General features: G+C 39.3%; 1 protein-coding gene across 13 annotated transcripts in view; it reads right to left on the bottom strand.

Moving 5' to 3' along the window:
- Positions 1–3,657: 3,657 nt before the first annotated feature.
- The window catches only part of mycbp2 (MYC binding protein 2), a 112,556-nt gene continuing 98,870 nt past the window's right edge, over positions 3,658–17,343 (bottom strand). For all 13 annotated transcript variants that reach the window (XM_082175283.1, XM_082175280.1, XM_082175279.1 and 10 more), the window contains 17 exons: positions 16,411–16,650; positions 15,612–15,701; positions 15,415–15,495; positions 14,225–14,491; positions 13,855–14,138; positions 13,057–13,153; positions 12,775–12,894; positions 11,929–12,030; positions 11,683–11,811; positions 11,257–11,389; positions 10,345–10,448; positions 10,051–10,239; positions 9,856–9,963; positions 8,688–8,897; positions 8,182–8,289; positions 7,243–7,408; positions 3,658–4,929 (listed from right to left, as the gene is read on the bottom strand). In XM_082175283.1, coding sequence (XP_082031409.1) covers positions 4,814–4,929; positions 7,243–7,408; positions 8,182–8,289; positions 8,688–8,897; positions 9,856–9,963; positions 10,051–10,239; positions 10,345–10,448; positions 11,257–11,389; positions 11,683–11,811; positions 11,929–12,030; positions 12,775–12,894; positions 13,057–13,153; positions 13,855–14,138; positions 14,225–14,491; positions 15,415–15,495; positions 15,612–15,701; positions 16,411–16,650 — 2,544 coding nt within the window. In that variant the 3' untranslated portion in view covers positions 3,658–4,813. The remainder of the gene's footprint in view (positions 4,930–7,242; positions 7,409–8,181; positions 8,290–8,687; positions 8,898–9,855; positions 9,964–10,050; positions 10,240–10,344; positions 10,449–11,256; positions 11,390–11,682; positions 11,812–11,928; positions 12,031–12,774; positions 12,895–13,056; positions 13,154–13,854; positions 14,139–14,224; positions 14,492–15,414; positions 15,496–15,611; positions 15,702–16,410; positions 16,651–17,343) is intronic.

The raw sequence follows: 17,343 nt of genomic DNA on the forward strand, positions 1-17,343 counted from the left end.
GTTTTTTTAAAAGAAAGGTGAGCTCCAAATGCATCATCGAGCATTGACATTGTTTTAACATAAATATCTACTCCAGGTAGAATAGCATACATTTATGTTCGTACTCTATTTGAATTATATATCAATACTTTATAGTATCACAACCTACGTAGCGAGCAAACAATGTTTCTGGGTAAATAACGGAGTGAGAAGCAGACGGAGGCGGAGCTGGGAGCTCAACACACTGCCACTCCAGGCAGCTGCGCAGCTTGTCTCCTCTTCTGCTGCAGTTCTCCCCAGAGTCAGAAGTTTACATGAAAACGCTGTATATTTCCCTCCATTGTCAAAATCTAACACCCGCGAAAACACAGATCGTTAGCGCCTATTTTACCGCAATGTTATGCAAATTAGCTCGCGCACGCTCTTACATTAAGTACAGGATTGTTCTCAGTTTAATGCACATCTTAATGATTGAAAATGACTTATTTTAAAAACGTAATTCAAAGACTGAATGTCTAGTTTGGCGGTTAGTGTACCCTGTGATTCTATAGTCTGCATTTATTTTAAACAGACAAATAATCATCAATTATCTTGTACTTTTGACAATAAAACAAAAATATATTAATCAGAGTGTGGCTTATTTTGTTTACATGTTAAGTGTTTTTACAATAAAAATGCAATACCCCACCCATTGGTATCACTATGGTATTTGGTACGGGGGCCCAGCAAGATGGTTTGTACCCAGGGCCCAAAATTTGGTGCTACGCCCCTGGTTGTAGGCCTAACTTGTTGTCGAGTGTGAGTGAGTGCTGTATTTCTGAGTCAAACTGGGCTCTTCCTCTAGGGGGCGCACGGCGGCTCAGAAAGATGAACACACACCTCATAGATACTAGAGCATAGAGCAGCATTCGGTTTTTATCTTAGACACTTAGGAAATATACGCTTTTTAATGTGCAATTTCCAACGATTAGTATCTGAGTGATATACAAATAGAAAATTAAAAACAAAAAAACAAGCTACTATGATTAACGTTAGTCGAGCCAGCGGAGAAAAGTGACACGTGCCACGTGACAATAACGCCTTCTGGACCACAACTGATCTGTAGAGTATAGAGCATCACAGTCCCGCCCACAGCCCGAGAGCGCTTCGGTGCCGGAAGTAAATTTCCCATTCATTTCTCCCATTGACGTTTTCGAAAATCCGTATCTAAAGAGTTTTAGAGCATGTCTGAGGATAACCAGCTACGGCTGAACTCATAGGCATACAACATATCATTTCGAGTGAAAAAACGGCGAGAAAATCCAAAAAAAGTCAAAGGTACAAGATTGTGTACATATTTTCATTTCCGAGCGAAGGAACTACTCATCCCATAAACCACCGCGCCTCACTGAAGTCGACTGAAGCCACAACCGCGAAAGAGCCTTTAGAGCGACTTTAAAATCTGACGACAGCCACGCGAACTTTTTCTTGTGCCGTTTATAGCAGTTCTTTCAGTAGTAATCGTGTAAATAGACTGGAAAGCATGGCTGGTGGTCCGCGGCTCACGGGTGCAGATCTGGCAGTCCGCGCGGCGTTCTGCTCATCAGTTTCAGCGGCCCACGGGCAGGTTGCTGACAAATGCCTCAACAATTTCCCACTTGTGATCCATGCTCATTTTATTCATGAAGTTATAGTTCATCCTTAATTTTAATAACATTTAATGTATTTTCTTAATAACAACAAGTGAAAATTAAAAAGTGAAGGTCAGCAAACCAGAAAGTGCATCATATTCAGTTTATTAACTTGCCATAAATTATTACACAAATGTTCAGTAAATGCATGAAGAGCTCTCTATGGCTCTGGGTGTGCCTAAGCTAAATATTGTTTTGACAGTGGCATCATAAAATGCTTGATATGACTCATACCATATATGAAGACTCCTCGGTTCAAATGTCACATCAGTGATACAGTGCAAAAAAACGCAACAGTTTTTTTTATTTATCTTGAGTCTTCACGAACTTTCGCGGGGTTTACACGAGCTCCACCAATCAGATGCATCACTGTGGGATTGTGGGATTGTTTAGGATTGTGGGTAATGAAGTACTTCTCCAAGACATCGCGAATAAAAGGCATTTATCTCAAAACAAGGTTAGTGCCCCATGAACTTTTGGCGGTTATATGAGCATATACAATCGCTTAGTACAGCCGTAGCTGGTTTTAAGTCTACCATGTATGGTTACGTTTTTATGGCTTATACCCCAACTGTCAATGGAGAAATTGTATTGAATTTTTACTTCCGGCACCGGCTGTGGGCGGGACTGTGATGCTCTATAGAGACAGAGCGCATGTAGGCCACGCCCACACCCAGGGGGAAAACAAACGAACTGTCTCCATTGACTTTGCATTGCGAGAGGCTGCCTCCTTGTCATTCCTTGCTTCTAACAAAAGACAGACAAATGCCTAAAAGCTGCTGTGTGACAAGGTGTACAGCAAACAAGCTAAAAAAAAACAGAAATAAGTTTTTATTAGCTCTCGACCCCAAAAAACGAGTGTTTTTAGGACATAAAAGTGGATACAGGCAGTTGAGACAGAGCGTCACGTGTCTCATTACTCTGAGAACTAACGTACGGCCGCTGGAGGAGACCGTAATCGACAACACAGGATAGTTTATCTTACAGAAATATAATATATACAACTGACATTTGGATATTTGACTCACCAGTGACCAAATGTTTAACTTACTGCACACGTAGTGTATTTTTAGTGCATACTGAGTGTCAGGATCCCACAATTGACCCATTCGTTCCAGCCTGTATCCACTTTTATGTCCTCAAACGCTCGTTTTTTGGGGTCGACAGCTTATGAAAACTTATTTCTCGGTTTCTTAGCTTGTTTGCTGTACACCTTGTCACACATCAGCTTTTAGGCATTATTCTGTCTTTTGTTAGAAGCAAGAAATGACAAGGAGGCAGCCTCTCGCAATGCAAAGTCAATGGAGACAGTTCGTTTGTTTTTCCCCCTTGGTGGGCGTGGTCTTCAGATTATGACGCGTTGCGCTCTGTCTCATTATACAGATCAGTCAGTGGACCATATATATATATTATACACATAAATGTTTAGTCTGGATCGTTTCTGTGAAAATCACACTGAAAAAAGGTTACTATTATTATTGTTGTTATTGTTTACCTACCTATAGCCTATATCCAAATGTTGTAAATAATTAGTGTTAGGCTTTTATTTTTTTGAAAACATTATACTTTTCTTTTCATTTACAACTACAGTTTGAAAATCACCTCACATTAAATTACATTTAAAATACGGCAAGACGACAGCCAACGACGACGTGTTGTGATAATTGCGTATAAATACCGATTTGCTTTGTTTCTCACATCTATCTGCATTCTGTATTATGAAGTACAAGAAAGTATTTCTTGCATCATTTTCACATACAGTACAGGTACCGCACAGAGCCAAGGGCAAACTGCTCTGACGTGGCATATTTATGACTAAATTTACACAACACAATCTTATGCAGCCTCGCACATATTTCAGGAAATCAAGTCTAGGACGTACAGCATTAGAAACGACGCTCGGGTCGACAAGCTCTGCCCATTTGTCGTCTATTTTGCTGCTTTCATTTTCAAACTTACATATTTCATGAATAAATGAGATGGGGGGGAAAAAAGCACAAGACACTCCTTTTGTAATGTACCTTGCTGAACAGAGAACCCGGTTTATTATTACCATTCAGCTCCATCCACAGATAATAATACAAAGCATATTCACAAGTTGCATTTTTTGTCTTTTACAGCAGCTGTTTATCACCCCCACCCCCCAAACATTCCTTCCTAAATGCCTCCAAAACAACCACTAAATAGCCACAATTTCTAATATATCTCGTTTTGCCTCGCGTTTCTTCGATTTGGTGTGAAGACTGGCCCCAAAGATGTTCTTACAATACAAAAGCAGAACATACTCACCTTTTGTTTTCAATTAAAATAACAGAAAAATGGTTTTATACCACATCATTGAGACAAAAGGGCAGACACCGCAGACAATAAGCCCCTCGATAACATTCTGACTACAGAAATGATATTGTACTTGCCGGGGGAAAACACAAGAGCCTGTGTATCACTGTATAAAAATGTACAGTGGCTTTATTGACATACATTCCATATGTTTACATCTGCGAGGAGGCACACCCAAGTATTGCACTTCATTAAAAGTTCTGGCTCAAAACATAACCCAGAATTATCAAAGAAAACTGAAGTGTAGAGTAGCAACATCGGAATACACATATGAAGGGTTACTGTCTTTATATACAAGATTAGATAAATCGTACACTATTTTCCTCCAGCGTAACATTCTAAAGTCCTCTTATAGCATTTGAATCTTTAGCCGTCAAACCATGATGCACTCCAAAGTGAAGGAATACTGTACAGGATTACGAAAACATAGTTAACATACAACAATAGAATCTTTAGTTTGTATTTGAGAAGCTTAAATCATGGCCCATCATCCATGGTGGTCTCCGATTCGGTTCAAAATCCTCCATACATTGTTAGACTTCAGTGGTCAAGAGGTGTGCAACGTTTATACAAGCCGCAGGGTTACAACGGCTGCATGCAAACACGTCACAACGTTTGATTTGTTTTTTTTTTGTTCTTTTTTTTCCATTCTTCAGTGTCTAAAGAGAGGGAGGATGCACCCTGGAGCACGGCGGCCAGTCCCAGCGCCCTCAGCATGGGACATCCGGTTTGTATCTGCTCTCAGGCTGTGCTGAAGAGGGAGTCAGCCGCCACAGGAGGGTGAATATATATATAGAGAGAGAGAGATCATTACAGGACCATGGCGTTTAGAAGGTATGGGCATTTCTACACACACCGCAGCCCAGCGCAAACTCTTCTCCGGTAGGAGGATGTACCACATGCAGGGGACACTCGCTTCCTTCCAACTGTTTTCCTTTTGGTCCTATGAGGGAGGAATGAAAGAAAGTCAACATGCTGTCTTGCCAATTTGTTGGCTAAAGTTTCAATAACTGAAAACAGCTTGTAATAGAACAAAGGCTTATTCAACAAGAGAAGGATGATACATGAGTTTCAAAAAAATGAAAATTTGCTGTTAATTTACTTATCTTCAGGACATCCAAGATGTACGTTTTTTTCTTTCTTCAGTTAAAGAGTAAAGACGATTTTTAGCTGAAACCGTAGTCCTTGGTGATTTATATAATGCAAGTCAATGGCGACCGTCACTTTGAAAGTAAAAAAAAACAAAAAAAACATATACAAGCAAAACAAAATGAATACCCGTGGCTCCTGACGATTCATTTAAGATCTTATAAAGCGTAATGATCGTCTGTAAAAGAAACTGAAACATTATTGCCTGTAATCCACAGACTCGGCAAACGGTCCTGAGTGAGTCTGGAGACACAGGAGTCTGGAACGCAAACTTCCTGACGCGTAATGACGTATGTGCGGGAGCAAACTCGCACGTGAGCTGACACTGTTTGTTTACAACAATGTTCTATTGCTCATCAAAGTGGAACTAGTGCTTATCCTGGATCCTATATATGCATGATCTCAAATCGGTAAGATTGACTTTTCCCAGTTTCTCAATGTTTGAGGTCCCGCACATATGACATGCGAAAGGAAGTTGGCGCTCCAGACTGTCATGAAAGCGCTCAAGACTGTTTGCCGAGGCTTTAGATTACAGGTAATAATGTTGTAAATAATGTTCAGTTTCTTGCAGACTGATCGTTTACCACAGTAAAGCCCTGCATGATGCTCACTTAAGTAAAAAAAGAAAAGAAATGTTTTCGTTTATGTGCCATGCCTACATTTTTATTCAGTTATATTTTCATCTGCATGTTGATTTTGAGCATTTGCATATGCTTTTTGTTTCAGGGGGAGTTAGAGGGACTAATTATGATGGGCCACCTTTAAAAAGAGAAGGGCGGCCATTTTGAAGAGGGTTGTGTTCGTGGGTGCGGTGGCACGCTTTTGCTACCTTAACTCAAGAGCATTGGTCCAAAAATTATTTCAGAAAATAGTCACGGTGTATTAGACTTCAGAGCTGCTTTATAGGTCCACGCTAGCCTAGAAATCTAGACGCACCCTAGCGGCAGCAAAATTATTTTGCAGCCAGGGTGGGTCTAGCAACTCTCAATAGACCTTTTTGCTGCAAAAACCTAAATTGGGTCAGGCCAATCACGTCGTGTATAGAGTAGGCGGGGGCGGGCTTAACATATGACGACAGAGTTGCGACGGTTCCTGCCACTTGAAAACAAAGAATGACGGCTGCTGCGGATGGAGAACAGCGGTCTTTCGAATCGGCTTTGGCCGCAACTCTGGAGGACTTGGAGTTAAGTTTTTCTTTGAGAAAAGAACAAAGAACGGCACTTAAGTCATTCTTAAAAAAAGGAAGATGTGTTCGTAGTTTTGTCGGCCAGATTTAAAAGTTGAATCTATCAACTAACGTTAGCTCCGCTGTTGGGAAAACGCTCTGGTTGGTTGAAGCGCTGTTCTATTGTGTGCAGAGGGAATTTGAAAGACAGCCGTTTATCCCGCCCATCAGATTGACCGTGTCTATGGTGAGTTGCCAGACTAAACATCTTGATGTACGTCTGGCTTGCCAGGCTAGGTCCACGCTCTCTAATCTGGAAAATACGCCCTTTTTGTAGACTATACTCTGAGGATAATTTTTTCCTTCAGCTGGGGGATAACCCATCTGGATTTTTCCATCTGGACTTTCGGTTTGCTGACTTCCCAAGGCAGAAAAAGGACCGATTCATCAGACTGATGAGTATTATTTGCATTATTACTTTTTATTTCTATGGACTAAGGGACTAACGTGTTGAGGCCAATGAACCTATTCATGGACTTTCATTATTGGGACTAATATGTTGGAGTATATAAAAGGGTAAACAGTTTGTTTTGTTTGGTATTACCTTCTAGCAAATGAGTAAAAAGGAACATTACAATCAAATTCTCCTTGTGATAATGATTCAACCCTTTCATAAAGAGTTGCAGTTGCTATAATAAGACCTCAATGAATCGTCAGGAGCCATGTGTATTCATTTTGTTTTGCCTTTATATGTTTTTCTGACTCTCAAAGTGACCATTGACTTGCATTATATGAATCACCAAAGACCACGGCTTCAGCTAAAAACTGAAAGAAAAGAAAAACACCTACATATTGGATGGCCTGAGGGTGAGTAAATTAACAGCAACTTTTCATTTCTTTTTGGGGTGAATATCCCTTTAAAACATTGAAAAAGTGTTTTACCAGCAGGACAATGGGGCAACTCTTCTTTAGGGACACTGGTCATCCTCTGGAAATCATCATGACAGGCGTTGCAAAAATGTGTCGTCCCAAAGCAGAAGAACACAGCCACAGAGCAACAGTAACGACATTTGTACTCCAGGAAATCTGTCCCATGTTTAGAGCACATCTACAACAAAGAGAAAGAGGTCTAAATAAACTCATACCAAATAACCACATTCCTTCTCTGTTTTGCTATGATTAGCCATAACAAAGTATTGAAAACATCCAAAGACTTTTGTAATGCAAGAAGAATTATAGTGATGAAAATTTGGGGGAGAAATGTACTTAACAGTTATGATTTTTAAAAATAATTTAAAACAATAAGATTAAAAATGTAATATATTTTTTTTCCAATGTAATTATTTTAATGAGAAAATGGAAAATGCATAAATGGTTTCATGCGATTCACCAATGAACTTTGAAAAACCCTAAAGTTGATTGAAAACAGACCTGCTGATTAACTGAAATGCAGCCATGATCACCCAAGTAAATATTTAAATTTGTAAAACTAAAATCATTTGGGTGAGCGGACCTCATTCAATACAGTAACAATCACTGGCCAATGTATAACAGAAGTGCTGCAGGGAGGTTAGCATCACCCTGGTTCCTTTGACAAAAAGCAAATATGATCTTTCCATTGACTTGGATTATTGCAGAAAACAAGCTCAAGATTTTATTCTATGACATAAAATACATCAGTAATATCACATATCTTAAGTTCAACACAGACCTTTTTCAAGGATTTAACCAAAAACACATTAAAAAAACCCCATTGACTTCAGGCCAACAGAACCAGAAGTTTTGGGATTCATTCCTGCAGCACTCTATTGTGTTTAAAATCAGGCACACAAATTAAATGTGCTTCACCCCCACCCCGAAACGCATTGTTGTCCCACTGACCTGAGCTCTGGACACATCTGAGCACGCTCCACAGATGAGCTCACGGGGATCATAATCATCACCTTGTCCTGCTTCCGCATCACAGCGAGCTTCTCCCCCAAAATAGGCCTGGATGAGTAAGAAGTTCCACTGTTAGCACAACAGCTGGAGAAACAGCTTTATTACAGCAATGTCTTCTAAACAGATTATGATACGCCTGTTCTTTTAAATCTCATTTCATGCCGTCATGCCAAGCAAATAGCTCTTCCCCCACAGGAGTGAGCTGCGCTTCATCTTTTTTGTCAACCATGTTTTTCCATTTTATTCAAAGTAAACAGAGACATCTCTAAGGGGACCGTTCACTCAAACCCAATCATTATCTTTGTGGAGAATGAGAAATGCTTTCTTTCTTCTGAAGGTTTCCTCAGCCACTATATAGCAGGAAGATTCTGGAAAAACTTTTGTGTTCCCCTGAAGATTTGCAAACACAGAAAACACGCAGGGACAGAGTGACATGAAGATCTAACCTTTTTGCACTTGAAGCAAACGTAGTAAGCATATCTGTTCATGGCAAATCCAGCGGGGTTGTTGTGGAATCGAGCTCCAGACATTGTGATGGCTTCACTCTTGTGTAGTCCTTCATACTCCAGTCTCATTAAAGCCTTTCTCCTCACGTCCTCATACAGCTCTTTGATTGGGTCCAGCAGGTCTTTTAGGACAGAGTGGTTTATTTTGTTCTTAAAAGAAAAAAAAAAACAGCACAGACATAAATAAATATGTTGGATATCATGAACACTGGAGCTGTATCATGAACATCTAGCTGATAGAGTTGAGACTGGCTTTGGTTCTTGCAGAAAACATGATTTTGTACGTGATTTGGTTGGTTTTGATGCCACAGCCATTAAAGGAATAGTTCACCCCAAACTGCAATCTTTTACTCACTTCATCATTTATGCCAACATACATAAACAAAATTTCCCATTCTATGAAGAAATCAGTCATAGTTTGGACTGAGCAAATAACAGAATTTTCACTTTTCTGGATGAACTATCCCTTGAACTGTAATATTTGGGGTAAAATCGAATTGAAATGTGTCCGGTATTTTTTTTATTGTACTTGAATTATATCTTTATTTTTTTATAAATTTTTTTTTTACAAATGCAGTAAATAAAAATACAGGTATCAGAACTTGGTATCGGCGAGTTCCAAAAATGAAAGTATTGGTATCGGTCTCATTCTGGAAAAAGTGGTATGGTGCATTCCTATAAGAAACACTACTATTGTAGTAATACAATTTCACTATAAAATACAATAAAAATATATAGCAAGGTATTTAAGAAAAAAAATAAAAAAAATATATTTTTATTCTTCATTTTCAAACGTTCCAACATCCAAGGTTTTTTGGCAGAAAACTCTGAGCAGTCCTTTTATAGCCATTCTTTTTCCCAAGCGCTTTTCACTACAAGCTTGGGAAGATGGTTAGCGCATGTTGCATTTCCAGTGAAAACTGTGGATCATGAGCTTCACGCGAGTAATGAACACAGTGGCCCACTTCACTCTGAAACGCATGGCGCATATACTTCATTAAATCACAGTCTGTAATTTTATAATCGCACTAAGCCATATTGCAATTTCCATTAATCTTTCAGCCCTACCTTTAACTCTCCTAAAGAGAGTCCAGATTAGCTTATTTACCTTGCAAATAGGGCAAGACATGAACCCGAAGGTTATCCTAGGCCCAAGCCAGCGGTTCTCCAGAACCCTTCTTGTGCACTGAAGATGAAACACGTGACTGCAGTCCAGCTGAAAACAAGCCCGGGCAGATAATTACACGCTGATCTCCTGTATGTATGCATCTACTGTATGTATGCATGAATTATTCTGTGTTACCTGGATTGCTGGGGCAGCAGACAGAGCCTCAGTGAAGCAAATCATGCACATATCATCAGCATCCTGTTTCAGAGAGGCTTCAGTTTTGAAACAACCATGTAGGCAGGGAAGACACAGCTCTTCATTTTTGACCCCTCCACACGGGTGGCCGCACGGATGAGTCTTACTGCAGGCCAGTTTTGCATAATCCTATACACAATATGATTGTAAGATCACTCAATTCCAGAAAAACATTTAAATGTGTAAACAAAGTATATCATTCTGTTAAAAAGCATTAACATTTTGAGCAAATACCTGACAGTCTTGATCTGAACATACACTTCCTACAGCGGACAGCTCTGTGCCGTTCCTGGTGCCGCAGAAGCGGCAGGCGTCTGAACTGCTGGAAGCTGGTTTACCTGAAGGACATTACAATGATGTTATTTTAGCTATAACTATTTGTACAATAAAGCCACAATTCAAATAAAAAAGAATTCTGAAAATAGGATGAATCACAGCTGTGGCCTAACGGTTAACGGTCAGGGTCAGAAATTACGCAAAAGTGACAAAAATGCCCAAGATAATTAAATTGTGCGGGCAAAGCACCCCTGATGTGAATTGCTCTGATTTGATCTGTTATCTAACATGTATTGATATTCGTTTATAGGCTTATGTCATGATGGGTTTAGTGCCTCTGTAGTGACCTGTAGCTGTATTTACAGTCTCAGAGGTGAGTGCTGTTGACTGTGTAGGTTATATAAAGTGATTAATATTAAATAAATCAATAAAAGAAAACTGCTATGAAAACACTGAATATGAAGAAAACACTCCCAAAAAACTAAAGCTTGAAACATTTATGTGAAATATAACAGTGCCCAGCCAATTATTAAAATATATCAGAATATTTATTATAACTTGTACATTAATTACAACTACTTTTGTGTATGATCTCATTTCATAGGTAACAGCCATAATTGCTCTAACTGTGAATTTATATACTTGATTCAAATGGACATGCTATGTTTATAATTTATACAAACACTTTGTTCGAAAAATAAAGCTCTGAGTAAATCAATTCAAATGGCAAATATGGTCTTTTAATAAACACTGCAGTACTGACAAAGTTTGAGTCCAGTTTGCAACATTTCCCATTTCCCCTCTTCTCCTCAACATGTCCCATCTTCTCTCTAGATTATTAAACATGATTACAAATTGAAGAAAAGTCACCTGTGTGTTCACGGAACTCCACCATGGCCTTCATGGTCTTAGAATCAGCCAATGCCATGAGCCAAAAGAGTTTGGTTCTACCGCACCCTTCATGTAGGTCCACTTTAATGGCTTCCTCCTCCTCCTTAAAGACCTGCACAAGACATTGTGTTACGAGAAATTTAATAAGATCCTATTTCTTATTCCAACTCCAATTAATCAATTCCTGCAGCACTTTTACAGAAGCACCTATTTTTTTTCTTATAACTGTATCATTATTATACCATATTTTAAAAAAATACCATTTATTATAATAACCTCAAGTGTGTATTTTTAACAACCAAAGCATTTGGACAACCAGCCAGTAACTATTCTTCTCAACCCAAGTTGTGAACCATAATTGATCAAACTGACACTGATTGGATCTGCGTGAGCGCTCGGGTTCACCTGTCTCTGGTGGGAACGTGTGCGCCGGTGGAGATGGAGGAACCGGTCACAGTCAGTGCACAGGTTTCCACATGCATTACACAGAATGATGGCTGCCGTCTCTCCGTCGTCATGGTTATCACACATGGGCTGGGAAATAAAAGTCAAGGTGAAGAGGTAAAGAGCTCATTCTCGGCTGAAGGACTGTAATGAACTTGATTGTGCTTTATAGCATCCCAGAGGCCTATTTAGCCCAATGTGCCGTACCATCTGCTTCTGCTGCCCATCTTTGCCCATCCAGCGACCTGACGACAGTCGGTCCACGTGGTCCTGGTCCAGCACACACAGAGAGGCCAATGCGAGCCACAGCTAAAGAGAGGAAGCAGAACAATTAGAATTTTATATGGAAGTCTTTCAAACACACATTGCCCAGTGAATTTCCATGACTTTTAAAGTCATTTCCAGTCCTGGATAAGGATTATATTTATTTTAATATATTTATAAAAATGTTATTTATGTGTTATTTTTAGTTGGTATAATGTTTTGAGGTAAGCATTATTTTTCTTTTTTTTTACTTTTCTTTTGAGGTACATTTTTTAAAGCTGTTGTTGTGTTGCACACTGTTGTTGTGCAAATGAGCAGCCAGATCGCATTAAGGGTTTTCTGTTAGAACGGTGTCGTTTAAGCGGCTCCTAAGTTAATAACTAATGATCTTTACAACGGAAGTGAATCAATAAAAACTAACTTTAGCTGGACAATAACTTTATTCCAGAGCTGCTGTAAATTCAAAACGATCTCTGTTACTTTAATTTCCTATCATCACTGTAAACCTGCTTTGAAACAATCTATATTGTTAAAAGCGCTATATAAATGAAGGTGACTTGACTTGAAGCATAGAAATAAAAACAAAATTCCATGATGTTTCCAGGTTTTCCATGACTTTGGATCTGTTCATATTCATTTACATAATAAAAGTAATTATTTGTTTTAGGAATGTTGCATTTCATGCTGCTGTTGATCTGTATCTGACACCTCTAACTGAAGGATCCTGAGTAATACTGACCTAGTTTGCAAATGTTCAGTTGTGACAGAGTGAGTGCAGTGGAGTCGTACCCGAGTGGTGGCAATGCAGCGCACTGGAGAGCGATGCTCCTCTTCCATCTTAGTGAGAGCAATGATGGTCTCAGCAATAGCATTCTTAGTCACCCTGGACCAGGCATCCGAGAGGTGTCCCTGGGGTAAAAAGACACTTAAATGATGTAGGACCATTTCTGCAAAGGCATTAAACACATCTGCAGGAGATCAAGTTAAGCAGTGGAAGATTATACATTCTTATTGTATAAGCATATTAAGATGAAAATGGTGTTCAGGATTAGATGGGCCATTACTACTCACGGCAGCCATGTCTTTGACTAGTTTAATGATAATCTCAGCGATCTGGGGTGGAGTGGAGCCCTTCATCCACCAGTGACTCAATCCACGCCGTATGTAGCTGCACAAACACAAATAAAAGGTTATTAAATATACATATTTTTAATAAAAAAAATAGTGTTGCCAGCAAAAAACATTTGTCACAATGAAGATATTTTTTATCAAATTAAAATCTACGGAAAGTCAGTTACACCAAAACTTTGACAAGTTCACGAAGAAGATAATTTAACCGCATCTAAACCAAGCCTTCTGAAGAGACATGATTGCTTTATATAATGAACAAGTTTAATTTAGGCTTTTATTCTCATAGAAACATTAATCAATGCACATACATAGAGCACATCAAGTATAGTAACGCTGGAAGCTCAAATGATGTGCGAGAACCAAATAACCAACCAAAGTTTTTTTCTTGTGTGTCACACAAGCATGTTCAAGCTTCGTTTACCATATTTGATTAAACTGCTCGATTCATATGGATTTGTTTTACAATCTCTTTATGAACTGTTTGAAGCGTCAATGTTTTGGTGTAACAAACTTTCAATTGAGGGGCAGAAATCTTTCAGGTTTCATTTCACTTTGTTTTTTGAAAGTATTATGGGTTTGGAACGACATGAGGGTGAGTAAATGATGACAGAAGTAAAATTTTTTGGGTGAACTATCTCTTTAAAATGCACACCATGATTAATCCCACTTAAATTTTATGAAGTATTTTAAACAATTCTCAAATTAAATTTGAGAATGGCCAATTGCAAGCCAGCTGACCTTGAGTTGAAGATCATGGGTAGGGTGACTGTAGTGACCCCTTTGCCTGCTGCCATGCCAGCTGTGCCACCTATAGTGGTGCCCTTCGCCTTGAGCTGCACAGTGAGGGCCTTGGCGATGCAGCCCAGAAACATATCTAATATGCCCAGTTTGGTCCAATCGCCCTTCTCAGTGGAGTGGATGATGTCACTGATGTCTGCTGGTGGTAGCGCCTTTACGCCAATGACGCTGGCCAAGCGCATGGGAGTGACCTCAGGAAGAACGCGTCTGAGCAGTGACGTCACCTGCATGGCAAATACAGTGTTGCATATCAGATCCTGATACTGGAAAGTCAAGTTTAAGACTAGCGGTTCATGATGCATTCACAAACCTGTCTCTGGACACGTGGCGAGGCAGTATGAAGTAGGGAAAAGAGGTCCTGCAGTAGGGTGAGCTGCTGGGCTAGATACTGCCGGCCAACGTTAGATCCACTCAAGGCCAGCACCATAGACAACAGCTCAAAGCAGTACGCATCAGAGGAGGCGTCATCATCGCTGGGCTGAGAGTTTGCGTTCTCTTTGCTGGAGATGGCGTGCTCCCATTCCTCCCGCACACGTGTGGCCTCCATACGGATGGCCTGGACAATATGGGCACATACCTAAGGGAGGCAAACAGTCGAGTGAAATCAAAGATCGAACTGGTGTGACATTTCGAACTAAATCAGGCCAAAACTAAGTTTGTTTGGAGTTCGTTTCAGGAGTTGGATAGTGCACTTCACGGAAAAGTTCGCTACAGCTGGTAAATGCATATCATCAAACTACCATCTACTAAATGATAATCCTAAATACTTATTATCATTTATTAGCCCTAGAAAAAACCCTTTGCTTTTCTTTCAAACATACTTGTTTGTGTGGATATTTTCATGCATTCATTAATTTTACCATGGTGAATAAGAAGTCAGGGTTTCACTTTATTTTGATGGTCCCTTTAACACATTCTGTTGTCTAGAAGTAACATTGCACCTACATGTCTACTAACTCTCATTAGAGTATTAGTAGAGTATTAGTAGAGTATTAGTAGACTGGTAGGGTTAGAATAAGTTGACATGTAGTTGCAAAGTTACTTATAGTCAGTAGAGTGTCTGTTGGAGGACCATCACAATAAAGAGTTATCAGATATTAAGCAGACAGTACACTAATACTCTAATGAGAGTTAGTTGACATGTAGTTGCAAAGTTACTTATAGTCAACAGAATGTTCAAAAGGGACCATCAAAATAAAGTGTTACCGAAGTCAGTAACTGCTGCTTCACGACCAGTTTGACAGTTCCATGTGACTGCCACTGGGGGTGAAATGCGGCAATCTTATGCGAATGCCGGAAAATGGTGCTTTAGCATGTTACTAAACAAATAATGCAATACTCTAATAAATCAGAAATAGTGGCTAAACAATCGATTTGTCATTAGATTAAAACATTTTTGTTTATATTTTTGGTATTTAACTTAGTATATTTATATTCAACACTTCTCTCAGATTTTTAGGCAGCTCCATAGAGAGCCTAGAGTAGTTTTAATGGTGTTACCTGTTTCTGAAGGTTGGTCAGTTTACTCCTGCTGAAAATAATGCCAACCATGTGTTCCTTCAAGTCTGCATCAGATGGAGCCTGAAGACGAAACATTTAAACAGAATTTACCAATTTCATCTCATGCTTCAGCACTTGATATGGCATTAAGCAATGATTGTAAGGAGCCACCAAACACGGCAGATGCTGGTACTGACCTTGTCTTCACCCTCAGGTGAGGAGAGCAGGTTCTTCTCTTCTTGTTCTGGTGTTGGTTCTGCATCCCCACAAATTAGTTTTCCAAATACCTACATGAACACATCAACATCACTATTATACTATTTGCCTTCCCTTAAAACAATACCCGGAAATGGGTGTTTGAAATGCTGAAAAATGAAAAGAAAAAAAGAAAAACAATTCACACAAAAGTGTTTGAACTTTGATGTATAATCAATGTCTCTGGTATGGTGCAAAATACTGCAATTTGTGTGAAAACAGCCTTACTGACCCGTTTGAGATGGTTTTCAAACGCTCCCCTGTATATTTGAGTTTACGCTCTGAAGAGTGTCAAAGGTATGTATTGCGTTTAGCAGTGCTGGGCATTGTAACGGCCAATCGGAGGTGTTTAAGATAGACAGAATCAAAACAGTTCAGCACTTGTTCCCTGACTGAGTTCTGCATGCTCACGAATCCTCTCATTATAACCAACATAGTGTAGACACGATGTAAATAAAAGATTTATGGTGCAGTGTAGTCAGGTTGACTATAACAGGTGTTTTCTGTAAAAGTTTCACTGAACTGAAGCATTTGACAGGTTCCCAGTGTGTATAAAGGGAGTGTGTACTTTGCTCACTTTCTGTTTCCATTCACAATTTGGATAAATGTCTTTGTGTCAAACTAGTCAAGTCGCAGGTACAGAATTAAATAAGTGCTGCTGTTGTATAACGGGTCAGGTATTCTGTGAAATATTGCGGGTGCAGGTTTACCAAACAGGACCTGTGAGGGTTTTGGGCTTACCTGTGACGTAATAAGGCGGAAGACACGCAGCGTCTCAGCTTCACAGTTTTTCTGCTGGGCTACACTGGCTGATATCTGCCCAGCAATCTTGATGCTATCGCCCTCCTTCCAGCCAAGCACTTTGACCTGCCGAACCCTAAGTGTGTTCTCAGGACCCTTAAGCTCGATCTTGATCACATGGTGGTCCCCTCCAGGCAGCTCGCTGGTCACCCAGCCCATGTGCCTTGAGTCTAAGTCAATCTGAGACAACAAAAAGACCATTCAGTGAAATGTCCCTGAAGACCCTTAGGGACCCAGATGCTGGTCTGGTGATCTACATTTCCATGCAGACATTTTGGTTGTTGCCTTGTAGCTCCTTAACCTCAAGACTATGAGTTTAACTGTCTTTTTCAACTCAAAATTAAATTAATGCAGAAGTACAGACAAGAGGTTGTGTTAACACATTTTTCTGTCATTTAGCAAATTGTAAAAACATCGATAGATAATCACTTTCATTTCGACTAATAAGAAAATATCATATTGTATCTAAATTGCTTCTCTATTTTAAAAACATTACCCCAGTGAATATAAATGCTGAAACAATGCATTTGTAAATGTATTTCGAAATATAATAATATACATTGTATTTAACGATGGTCATTGCATAATGAAAATCTACCTTGGGTACAATTATTATGGATGTTATGGTAATTACCAGTGCTTGGTATCCAATAATTTATTGATGTGTGCAATAAAAGGTAGCAACTAGCTTATCTTTCTTAATTTAATTTATGAAGTCTCTCTACATCTACATCTAAATCTACATAGACAAGTGCAATAGTATACATCTATTTAAATATCAGGGAAATTAAAACAAGTTTGATAAATTCAAAAAGGCCAAAGTAAAAAAAAATTGTACAACCCAGCCTGTTAAAGTGAATTAACTGCAGTGCA

The sequence above is a fragment of the Leuciscus leuciscus genome, assembly GCF_965113295.1.
Source record: "Leuciscus leuciscus genome assembly, chromosome: 7".
Taxonomy (NCBI): domain Eukaryota; kingdom Metazoa; phylum Chordata; class Actinopteri; order Cypriniformes; family Leuciscidae; genus Leuciscus; species Leuciscus leuciscus.